We start from the raw sequence: 12,187 nt of genomic DNA, 5'->3' as shown, positions 1-12,187 counted from the left end.
AAGGCTGAGAAACCCTGCTTTACAACAGGCCTAGGAAGGCCGAGGAGCCTTGTGCTTAGGAGTGAAGTCCAAGGGTCCAAGGGTCAGGTTCAAATCCTGCTTCTACCACCGGCAAGTGGCCTACCCGCCCCATGCCTCAGTTTCCCCATTTGGGAAACAGGAACACGATCATCATCACACCCTCATAGGGTTATTTTAAGAGTGAAATAAGATAAATACAAAAAACTCAGAAAAGCATGTGGCCAGCATATAGATGTTTGCAAGTCTTATTACCCCTAGTTACAGTTGGGCAAACAGGGTCTCTCACTCTCAAGATGGTTGTGATGTACTTCAGAGACATGTTCTTGAGAGGATGTGCAGATATATATTTTTAACCTAATGATATTTTTAATCTAACTAAATGGCTTAGCTATTTCAAGGCACTCTGTGGTAAATCCTCCCATGAAAAGCAGCCTTTCATTTCAAGGAGCCTTTAGTGGAATATCAGATTTTTGGGGGGTCTCCTATTTTATATTTGTAGAGTGCTTTTTAACCATTCAAAGCACTTCTATGCCCTGCATCTCGTTTCACCTTCACAACAAGGCTGTAACCCCAATGGAGAATGAACAGCTATTGTGATCCAGAACTTCTGGACAAGGAAACTCAACATGTTAGGAGTGAGAAACCATCTGTAACGTATCAGGACCACACAGCAAGTCGGTAGCAGAGAGTGGATGAGGACTCCAAGTCTCCCAGCCCGCGCTCCTACCTCGGCTGGAGCTGGCCGCTCCTCGTTCCGAAGAGTGTTTCCCATGTGTTGCCAGCAGATGAAAAGACAATCATGTTTTGGAATGTTATCAGTACTGTATATAAGCCTTTAGGGCCCTCCACTTTCAAATCGTGCCCAGAATCATGATCAAAGGCAGCGGACCCTGCACTCCCCTGGTCCCCATGCCTGAAGCTGTGCAGTCTCTGAGCTAGAGGACTTCCCCATGACCCTCTTCTCCCATGACTGGGGCCATGACTGGAGCTTCTAGGATGGCTGTCACTGGCGATCACAATAGAAACACACATATGTGCAAGCGAGTGTGTGGGTCTGTGTGTGTACTCCAGGCCAACAGTTCTCAGAGTTGATACTGAAACAGCAGTAGCAGCAGCACTTGAGAAATGTTAGAAATGCGAAATCTCAGGCCCCACCCCAGACCTACTGTATCAGATTCCCTGGGTGTGGGGTCCTGCAATCTGTGTTTTAATGAGTCTTCCAGGTGATTCTGATGCACACTAAAGTTTAATAAGTCTGCTCTGGACTACTAACTGTGTGACCTTGAACAAGTTATTAAGGGTTTGGTACTACTTTCCCACCTGTAAAATAGGGTTAATGGTGCCTACTTCATAGCATGTTTGTATGGATTGGATGAAGAGATGTAAACACTTAGGCACTACCTGGCATGTAGTAGGTGTTAAATTAAGTGTCAGCTGTTCTTATTGGAGACTTCCTATGTGAACCAACAATGTCAAAACCAGAGCTAAATCTCAAATGGACAAGGTAATCTATTGATTTGATTATTCTTTACATGAAACCAACTCTAAAAGATTACCTTTTCATCTGTCCCAATAATCTTGATTTAACATCATTTATCTTGATTTTTATCATTGCTTTTAGAGTTCTCCTTGCTCTTGGTTCTATACGTCTTCTGATGGTCTCTGACGAAAAGCAGTAGGATGCTAGCGCGAGATCATTGCAGTGTATTATGTGGCATAGGCTGCCCTGGCATAGCATTGAATTTGAATTTGGGGCACCAGAACTCATGCTTTACCCTTTATTTGTTCTCTAAGACTGAGTTTTACCCACTGATGCTCTCAGCAATCCCAATTCAAGTAACAGAGAGACCCCAATCTCCTGCATAATGCAAAATTATTACATTAGTCCCAAATTTTACCAAATATAAAAGTATATGTTACCCTTATAAAGCCTAACTAAGGTCCCAAACAGAGGTCAGCATGTGTCATAGGTATATATACCCACAAGCCAACATCACTGCTACTCCAACACCCTCCTCAATGCTTCGCTCCCTTCCTAAGCCCTTAACTGCTGTTGTCAAAGGCAGAATGCATATGTCTGTCTGCTGTGGGCATGCAGTCAGTCTGGGGAAATTGTTTTTCAAATAAAGAAATGTCTCCCCTATTCTTCCAATAACCTCCCTACAGGCATTGTTACCTGTTTAGCCAGAGGCCTTCGGGGCTTGTTTGGAATCCACCCTGGGAGTGTGTTCTGGAACTGTGATCAGAAAACCTGATTCTGCCCAAAGAACTCCCTAAGAATTAAGTGTTCCAGTAACAGAAGTGAAAAACTTGCCATTCTCAATGGAGGGTCCCAAGAGCATGGGCCAGTCAGTTGTTTTTCAAATTGTGCTCCCTGGGGCCATGGAGGTGCTTTGGTGGCTACCAGGAAGGGGCTGTGGGCAGGAGGTAGGTAGAGAAAAGGTGCAGTACCACCTCCTTGCCAAACTCCAGCAAGCACGGTTCACTTTGCATGGAATGAATGGTGCCCCCTGGAGTTGTGTAATGAAGAGGTCCTGAGAAGGTCTAGCCATGGTGTCGATGCCTAGGGCTGGGGCAGGAGCTCACCCCCACCACCAGCTGTGCTCCTCTGTTTTCATCTGTTTTGTAGGCTGAGAGGACAGAACACTGAAAAAATATGGTCTGGCCCAGCAGTAACAATAGAAACAGAAAGCGGTTTAATAGGAGGCTATTTGAGTAAAGGCAGATCTGTATGAACAAGATGTCCCCTTGAAATGTGATCTCAGTCTACAGAACAAGAGCCCTGTTGATGAAAAAGTGAATCTGGTCCCTCCTGAAAAACCAGCTCCCTCCTGAAACTCAAGATAGGCTGAGGACAGCTAAGGAAGACACAGGACAGAAACACCTCCCCTACCCCACCCCCAGTCTACTCCTTCCCACACTTCTGAGCCTCTGGACAGGCAAGCAATGGCTCAGAGATCCCCCAACCAGGATCCTCCTCCCCGCACAAAGCAGGTTTTGTTGACATGGATTTTCTAAGTAAACTACATAAAGCTCCACTGATGTGTACTCAAAGGGCCCCAATTATTTATAGAATCAATTATGTCATATCCTCAAAAGATGATTTCTAAGAAAAAAGTTTCAGTATTTCTAATGCTTAACAACATTTCTCCAAACCCAGCAGAGAGCTCTTTCTCTTTATTTGCCTGCCCTGAGCTTGGCCCAAGCAGTATTTGTGTTAAGCAGAGTCACAATTTACTCTAAACTTCTGTGCCTGTAAATATTTTAAAAGGAACACAATATGTCACACCAATACAGAGCAATCTGTGAGCCAGTGGTGAGCATATGAGCATTTGGCATCATCCACAGTGAAGGAAAGTGGCATTTTGATATGGTCAGCCCTCCCTGCCTCCGGCCTCCCTCCCTCCCCCCACCCCCTTCATCCAGACCATTTGATCAGGAAAGTTAGACCAAGTTATTGTCATGAACTTCACAGCCTTCACTTGTTTCACCCAAACTGTAGGCAACTGAGTCCCCCAGTTCCAGGCAAGGGAGATGAAGGAGGTGCAAGTAAGATTATAATAACCACAACCTCCTAGAAAAGTGGAACTGGAGAGGATGAAATGAGATTATGCTTTTAAAAACATGTTGGAAACTAAAAAACTATATAAATTTAAAGAATTATTGCTCTGGCAACTGTTAATTATTTTTTATTATCTGAATTTTACAGATGAGGAAACTGGGGCCAAGAGAGTATCATGGCCTGGGGTCAGACCCGTTAGGGGTCAAATCTGGACTAACTTCTCCATGCTGAGAAGTCCCTCTTAATTGGGGGACAACCACCCCCAACCCTACAAGGCATTAAGGATAGGAATTCCTTAGAGCCACAGGATTAAATATGGAAGAGCTTGGGGCTTTCTGTAAAGAAATAACCCCAAGAGCACCAAGGCCAAAAACAAAACCTGAGCTAACAGCTGGACTTTGGTTGCTTCTCTAGCTCATCGGCAAAGACATCGAAGCGTCCATTGAAGAAGAAACATCGGGAGATCTGCAGAAGGCCTATTTAACTCTCGGTAAAGTAAAGTTAGGAGAGTCTCCGTCGTAGAATAGGGGGGCTGGAAACAGACTCATAAAGAGAGGTTTGCATCCAGAAAGTTTTGGGAAAGTACCACGTCTTAGAGAGTACCACGTCTAAGCAACCTTGGGAAAGAGAGAGGTTGAATGCAGTATACTTGCAGCTTTGCCTGTCTCACAGGGAGCGCTGAGGCTGGGGTGTCCAAAGCCAAGGCAAGGGGGGCAGGTCGTTCTACCCCACATCAGCAAGACACTGGATTCTGGCTGTACCCAGGGAGTAAATGTATCTCTGGGCAAGGCAACTTCCTCCTGAGGAGGGTGATTCCTGGAGAGACTCAGCTATGAGCAGTGAGCAGGCGATCCTCAGAGGAATGAGTGCTTGGTCAGGGATCTGGGTCGTACACCTTAGTGTCCATACAGTCCCACTAAGATCACGGGTCCCTGAGAGCATCCATTAACAACCAGAACCACCGTCCAGAATGTGGTTCATATGACATTGACAAAATACTCAAGTTTAGGATCCATGAATGCATTTTTCCATAGCTTGATAGCTTGAGGGTTTTCTTGTTTGGTTCCCTAAAACATTTGGAAAGAATGAAGTCTGTTTGGAAAGAGAGATTGTGACCGCACCAAGCAAACACCAGGAGCTTCTCTCCAGGTTTTGCCCATAGGCAGGAAATAGCAGAGAGATGGGCAATGGGCTGTGTTTGGCAGACTGGTTTCTCCTTTGTGCAAGCCTGGAATGAAGGCATTGTCCATTGTCCACACTCCTGCTGTGAGGAGCCCAGAGCACCATCCCAAATGGCGCAAGAAATGGAGAGGTGTATCCCTAGAAGAAGAGGAAGAACAGAAAAAGCAGTCCTGGAAGTTAAAAAATGTGGTCGAGCTGCCAAAAAACAATTTTTTCAGAACAATGTCAGCAATTCATTTTCTTTCACCCATTCCTCATTTGGCATCAGATTGGCAGGACCTCTACCAAGATGTACGGAGACCTGCACATCCCCAGGGTTACCCCCCCCCCCTCACTGGAGACACACACGAGGCCTGCAGGGCTCCAGGCATCCCCCCTACTCTCTGCTGCCCTGCTCCCATCCTCCTCCTTGCTCCCCAGCATCAGCCGCACAGGAAATTACAAGGGTCTCCACTATTAAGGACATACCTTCCACCCATATGCTGAATTCATTAGGTATTAACCACCAACCTCAAATGATTTTAAGTGCTCTGGAGGACTGTCAACAACCTAAGAGTACAGGGTTCATTCCCTCAAAGTGTCAGTCATGATGGATCAGTATTCCTGGATGGAGGGGAGAGGAATAATGATGAATGCCCAGGGCATTCACCTGGTTGATGAATAGGCACCAGGCTTCCTCCATTGGTGGATTAGATCAGAGCTGGCAAGCACAGGGCAGGCCAGAAAAGAGGAAATGTCAGCAGCCTAGGAAGGTGATCTGTAGAAAGGATCAAACTTTTCCTCAAGCCCACATCCCAGCTCACAAACTAAAATGATTACAGGGGACTTGGAAATGATTCAGAGATGCAGCTCGGAAAACAAACCCAACAAGGAAAAACGAAGGGTAGTGAGGTTGTTTAGCACAGGAAAATGGGCCACAGTCCAACAGAGTAAATCTTCAAGATGATGTTTTACTGCAGCAAGTTGCTGCCCAGCCAATGTGTATTTCAATTCAGGACCCGACTCCAAGCATCCACGATTTCCCTTAGATATTTCGGCTGGTGAGAATCATGAACTTCGCAGGGAGAGCCTGAGGGTGGCTGCAGCCCCCTCCTCCATAGGGTCTTCAGGGCCAAGCTAGGTTCTTATTTGTCTGAAATGCTTTTACCCGGCTCTGGGGTCAAGCTCTAGTGCCCTAACCCGGGGGGAATCTTCCAGACCCCATTACACAATAGGGTAAAGTCAGCTCCCTCCAAACATCTGCCACGCAAGTAAGTAGCTTCAGGAGCGGCCAGGTGACACTCTGAATCACCTCTGTTCCTTCTGAGGGTCTCCATGCTATTCAATAAAATGTAAAACCCTCACATTCTCTGTTCCTTCCATCCTGCCCAGTGAGGTGTGCCCGGGACCGCGAGAGCTATTTTGCTGAGCGTCTGTACAAGTCCATGAAGGGAGCAGGGACCGATGAGAAGAGGCTAATTGACATCATCGTGACCAGAGCAGAGGTAAGACACTCCAGTCCCTAGAGGTGGGATGGAACTTCTCTTTTATCCATCACTGATGTCGTCAACAAAGCATTTTTATTAAGGGCCTATTTAGGGAGGAAAGTAAAACTGAGACGGTCCTTGCCTTCCCAGAATTTGTAGAAGACGTTGAGCTATGCTTCCATCTGTTTCTTTTTATAAAAGTACAATAATGATAATTGCTTCTATTTTTGTCATCCGTGCCTCCAGAGAGCTGGAGGCGGCGTGTAGGGGGACCTTGTGGGGCCTCTGAGAGGTGGCGAAGCCTGTGCTCGGCTCCATTTTAAGGAAGCCAAAGGACAGACACTGAAAGATTAAGGACTGCGGGGTCACCCAGCAGCAGGGGCAATAAACACATGATTTCCCAACACCTAAGCTAGGGTTCTATTTAATTGAATACACCGCAGAAGCCTAATTTTGCGCAAGAAACACCTGAGTTTAAGGCAGTGTTTCTCAACCTTCTTTTCATTTTTGCCCTCCCACTCCCCCCAGGAGCCTTTTTATTTTTTATTTACTTATTTTTCTTTATTTTTAAAGGAGCTTTAGTTTACATAAGTGTTTCATCAAAAATATATAGGGGACAGGAGCAGATGTAGCTCAAGTGGTCAAGCACCTTCTTCCCATGTACGAGGTCCTGGGTTTAATTCCCAGTACATTTGTTCCAACTGATGAACACATATTGAAGCATTGCTACTAAGCATGGTCTATAGTTTACATTATGGTTTTTACTTTGCACCACACAATTTTATAGGTTTTGACAAAATGTATAATGGCTTGTATCTGTCATTGCAATGTCACACAGAACAATTCCAACGTCCCCAAAATGCCCCATGCTATACCTATTCTTCCCTCCCCTCCTCTCAGAACCTCCAGTGACCACTATCTTTATATCAATGTTACAAGTTCTTCCATTGCTTATAGGTCTACTTTAGTCCATAGTTGCATTCCACCCTTATGTTTGTTTGTTCCTCAGTCTTGAGGATTTGGGGATGGTGATGCCCACTCTCCTTCTGATTGAGAGGGGACTTAGAGCCCATGGGGCAGATGGATGGAACTGTCTTACTTGAGTTGCAGGTACTCTCTGTTTTGGGGATGGGCATTGTCCATCATCATCCTTTTGTTAGTTGTCCTGGGCGAGACCAATGAACTATAGAGTAGGTGTTGGCAACAGCTCTGTGGAGATTCAGGGTTCAACCAGCATATGAACAGCTGGAAGATTTAAGTCTCTGGTACATATATTTCATGGTTATAGTGCCAATTATAAGTTCAAATAAAAGGAGTAGAAGAACCATATGTAGGAAAATTATAAATGAGTCTAACTCTGATACATTGGGGAGATAGGTTACCATACGTTCCAAGGTAAGACCTGTTGATGGGGTGCTGATTTCCTGAGGTTGTCTGCCCTGTTGATAGTATCTAGATGTCTCTAGAGCCCTCAGGAGCACCTCTGCTTGAGGCACTGTTTACTGTGGCAGTCAGTGAGAGCCTCCTGAGATGTGCATAAGCCTTACCTCTGGAATGACCACCCAACTCACTTTGGAATATCTTTGCCATTAAAAACTCTCTTGTATTTAATATTTCCCCCTTTTGGTCTAGGTCTTTTTCCAAATGCATCACTAGTTGGCACTTGGTACTAATCCCACAAGTCTTTTTAGACTTTTTTCTTTATATATCTAGATAGATAGATGATAGATGGTTAGATAGATAAAGAGAGAGAGAGAAAAATACAAAGAGAGAGAGGTAAAGAGTAGGATACTTTTGTCCACCCAAAACCAGTTTTTGCCCCCTTGGGGGCAATATGGGCTCCACGTTGAGAATGCTTGAATATAAGAGGAAAGAATAGGGAGATGAGTATCTAAAAGATTGGGAGCAGCTGTCAAGATTTACAGCTCATGCTCAGAACACAGGGCCACAGTCAGAGGGGTTACAACATAATGAGAAAATGGCACTTTACCAGAGAACAAAAGGGATCTGGGCACTTGAAAACCACAGACATCTTCCCTCTAAAACCTGTTAAATAAAGGAGTAAAGATACCAACCCAAAATCTGATCCACAGCTTTTTGATAAATAATCCTTAATACCTGACATTAGCTTAGTAACCAAACAATTCTTCCATTTCTATTTCTGGAAGTTCTCCTCCCCCTCTTCATCCTCCTCCACTACTCATCTTCTTCTTTCTCTCTTATAGTCCCTTTTCCTTTCTCCTCCCTCTTTCCCTTTCCATTCTCTCTGCTACTCTCCTGCTGGTTCTCTTCTTTCTCTCCTCCCTTGCCTTGAATCACTCTTTTTTCCTTTCTCCAGGTCGCTGTTTCTCTCTCTCTTGACTCTTAGCAACTCAACCCTCAGTCAAACTCACTGAGAGGTCTCGCGGGACCCAAAGGAGGCAGGCTGGCAGCAGAGCAAACCAAGGACTCAAAACCCCAGGAGTCTGGATCAATCAGAGCGCCTTGCGAGGCTTCACGCCACCCCAACGTGAGCTATGGAGTGTTTGACTGAAAGACGCTCTGTCCCATGTCAGCACTGACCACATGCTCTGGGTCATCTCCAGATGTGGGGCATTTTCCTTCAGTCCCCGCCAGATAGAGTTTGGTAGTATCCCCTAACCCCCCAGAGCCACACAGTAAGTACTAGAACAGAGCCCCAGTGCCCTGACTCCCACGTGTAGCACACAAAACCGGGGAGCAGGGGCTGCCGACCATCCCCCTCTCGTTGTTTCTCTCCTGTTGGGCATCTACTGCTAACAACTTTTAGCTCTCCCATCTTCCCCATCTTCTCTTCTCTCTCTCCTCTCTGTTTATCTGTTTGTTTGTCTCTTTCTCTCTCTCTCCCTCCCTTCCTTCCTCCCTCTATTTAGTCCTTGAATTTGGGCAAAAGAAAAGAGTCAGTAACTGAGCCCGATTTTCTGCATCTGGAGTGTAATTTAGCATCTAAACCCAAAATCTCATGCTGAAAGACAGCTCTGTGCTCCTTTAGTGACACTATATTCAACTGAAATGCTTTCTTTTCTGGTACAAGTATTATCTTCCTTACTAGGTTGTAAGATTTTGCAGGGCAGAGCAATCTTTTTGTTTTCCTCCTGAATTCTCTCCCCACCAACAGCACCTATGTTTTTCAAGATTTCAATGAATTAGATTCAACATAAATCCTACAAATTGGTATTGATTTGAATTTTGTTGATTGGCACTAATACCCTTCCTGATGAGAGTACAAGAGAAAATGCTTAACTTTAAATTTCTCTGTTGACAATGTTTTTAACCCTATACCAGGTGTCAGCAAACTGGCCTACAGGCCAAATCTGGCCTACTGCCTGCTTTTGTACAGTCCTGCTACCTAGGAACAGGTCATTTTTAAATAGTTGGAAAAGATTTTTTTTTTAAAGAACATTTCATAACACATAAAAATTATATGAACTTCAAGTTTCAGTGTCCATAAATAAACTTTACTGGAACACACTTAGAGACACACAAAGACAGCATGGAGGACTTTGGGGACCTGAGTTCAGCTTTCTTTTTCTCACCTGCAAAATAGAAATAACAATAGTTCCTACCTTAAAGGGTTGTCTGGAGGTATAAATTGGCAAATGAGTATAAAACGCTTAGAAGAGTGCCCACTGTTTATGGTAAACACTCTAGATGTCCTGCCCAGTTGCTACTGTTCTTTCTCCTATAGATTGACCTTCAGTTGATAAAAGTAAAGTTTCAAGAGAAGTACCAGAAGTCTCTCTCTGACATGATTCGCTCCGACACCTCTGGGGACTTCCAGAAACTGCTGGTGGCCCTCTTACACTGAGCCAAGCCAGAGCAGAAGCAGCCCAGCAAGGACCCACCTTTGTCAAGAGCCTGTGCCAAACCAGATTTGCAAATGGGACTCCAGCACGAAAAGACCCTCAAGAGTCCGGGATTATTCCCTTGGCAGTTTGATCAGTGCAGCCAGGCTAAGCTGTTTAAGCTAAGGGCAGCAGCCGCCATATGCTGGAGCAAGTCCCCCGGAATGCTGCTTAGCAGGTATCTGGGCTGCCTCTTCGCTCCCCTTTAGCAGGGTAACTGAATGTCTCCTAAGCACAAATGAAATCAGAAATTTTTGAAGAAACTATTCAGTTGTAATAACATTTTTAGAAGATTGTGCATCACCCAGGGGTGTGTATATTTTGGGTAAAGAGTGAACCAATTAACTAATTTTCCTTTTGTGGATTCAATTTCAAAGCCTCAAAGTTAATTAAAGTTGCGGGTTATGCCTCTATCAGCTGCTTTTCCAAAGACTGGGTTCATTAGTTTTGGCTCCTGGCCTGGAAATATATGGCATGTGAAATTCAAACATACTTGGGAAATGCAAACGGCTACTTTTATTAATAATCCCCAAGGATGGTAATCAAGGCTAGCAGCAAGGAAACAATTGAAATGCCTTTGTGAAAGGATCTAGGGATAATATTCACCAATCTGCTACCTGGTTTAATTGGTCTTTCTTGCTTCTCTACACATCTGACCTGCTTCTGTCTGATTTCAAATATAATTAGGGTTAAGTGCAGAGCCAATAAGATCGAGGTCAGTGGTCTAACTCCAAGTGGGTTGGCTCCATACCGAGAGAAATCTCTGTTCTAAGATGGTCGTCTTATAGCCGCGCATGGTTAGACATAAGAGGGAATGTGGACACCTTGGTTCAATATACATAGTTACCATTCATTGGATGCTTATTTATGCATGGCACTGCTAAGTGGCATAATTTCATATTTAATTCTCCCAACAACCCTATGAGGTTAACATTATTCCCATTTATCAGATGAGGAAACTGAGACATTAATTAGCCCAGATAAACTCATTTGCAAGCGATAGAATTGGGATTTCATTACAGGGCTGACTGACTCCCGAAACTGTGCTGTGTTTCTTGGCAGTTGGTGACAGGTCTTTATTCATTTGCTTGCTTAACTCCCTACTATCTGCTAATCACTGGGCTCTGGGGATAAAAAGACGTGTATGGAATGCTGACTACACTTTAGGTAGTGCAGCCCCAGGACAGTAATGGAGACTAATGTCTCCATTAGACAGATGTCCATTCATAAAGAAATGAAAAGGGCTCTACCCTGGACAAGGAAGAAGGAACACACAGCTCTGCCTGGGGGAACTGGGAAACACTCAGAGAGATGCATTTGTGCAGAGTTTTGAGGAATGAGTAGAAGCTCTCTGGAAAAACAAAGGAGGAAGGGCCTGGAAGAGGCTTGGAAGCATAAGTGGACAAGACGTGTTCCAGAAGTAGGGAAATGTCTTCTCTCGGGACATAAATGTGGTGATAGGAAGGAGATTGTTAGAAGGTAGGCTATGAGGCTGCTGAAAAGTATGTATGGATTATATTCACAATGGGCTTTGGGCAATGGCTGTGACTGGAGATTTTTAAGTGAGTAATGGACATGATCACATTTGGGCCTTGGGAAATCATTTTGGTGGTGCAATCAATGTGTAGCAAATAGTCCAAACACTTAGTATAAGGATAGATGTCATGGTGTTTCTTTTTAGTAGCTATAAAATAGTGACCGACAAATTAAGTCATTGTCTTCATTATGAGCATTAAACACACAAAATAGCTTTCTAGAGGCAATCTCAAAGATAAGATAGCCTCATGTTTACTAATTTGTTGCCAAAGCTGGTCTTTGCATCTAAAATTAGAATAAAAAACAACAGGTTCTTGGGATCTGAGCTTGTAGTAAGAATAAGAAAGGAAATTAAAAAAAAAAAAAAGGACAGAAAAGAGATATATTTAAAACAGATATAATTTAGGAAAGTGAATGTAGCTCAAGTGATTGAGCACCTGCTTCCCAAATATGGTCAAGCACCTGCTTCCCAAACCTGCTCCCCAGGTTCGATCCCTGGTACCTCCTAAAAACAAAAAACAAAACAAAAAACAGATATGATTTGAGATTGTTGATGG

At 44.2% G+C, this 12,187-nt stretch overlaps 1 protein-coding gene across 2 annotated transcripts in view; it reads left to right on the top strand.

Moving 5' to 3' along the window:
- Window positions 1–10,577, top strand: part of ANXA13 (annexin A13) — a 52,698-nt gene extending 42,121 nt beyond the window's left edge. For both annotated transcript variants that reach the window (XM_004469464.4, XM_004469463.5), the window contains 3 exons: window positions 3,998–4,073; window positions 6,137–6,249; window positions 9,938–10,577. In XM_004469464.4, coding sequence (XP_004469521.2) covers window positions 3,998–4,073; window positions 6,137–6,249; window positions 9,938–10,057 — 309 coding nt within the window. In that variant the 3' untranslated portion in view covers window positions 10,058–10,577. The remainder of the gene's footprint in view (window positions 1–3,997; window positions 4,074–6,136; window positions 6,250–9,937) is intronic.
- Window positions 10,578–12,187: the final 1,610 nt, after the last annotated feature.

The sequence above is a fragment of the Dasypus novemcinctus genome, chromosome 14 (genome assembly GCF_030445035.2).
Source record: "Dasypus novemcinctus isolate mDasNov1 chromosome 14, mDasNov1.1.hap2, whole genome shotgun sequence".
NCBI classification, from domain to species: Eukaryota; Metazoa; Chordata; class Mammalia; order Cingulata; family Dasypodidae; genus Dasypus; species Dasypus novemcinctus.
The sequence above is the reverse complement of the archived record's forward strand: the minus strand, read 5'-3'. Positions and strand labels throughout refer to the sequence as shown.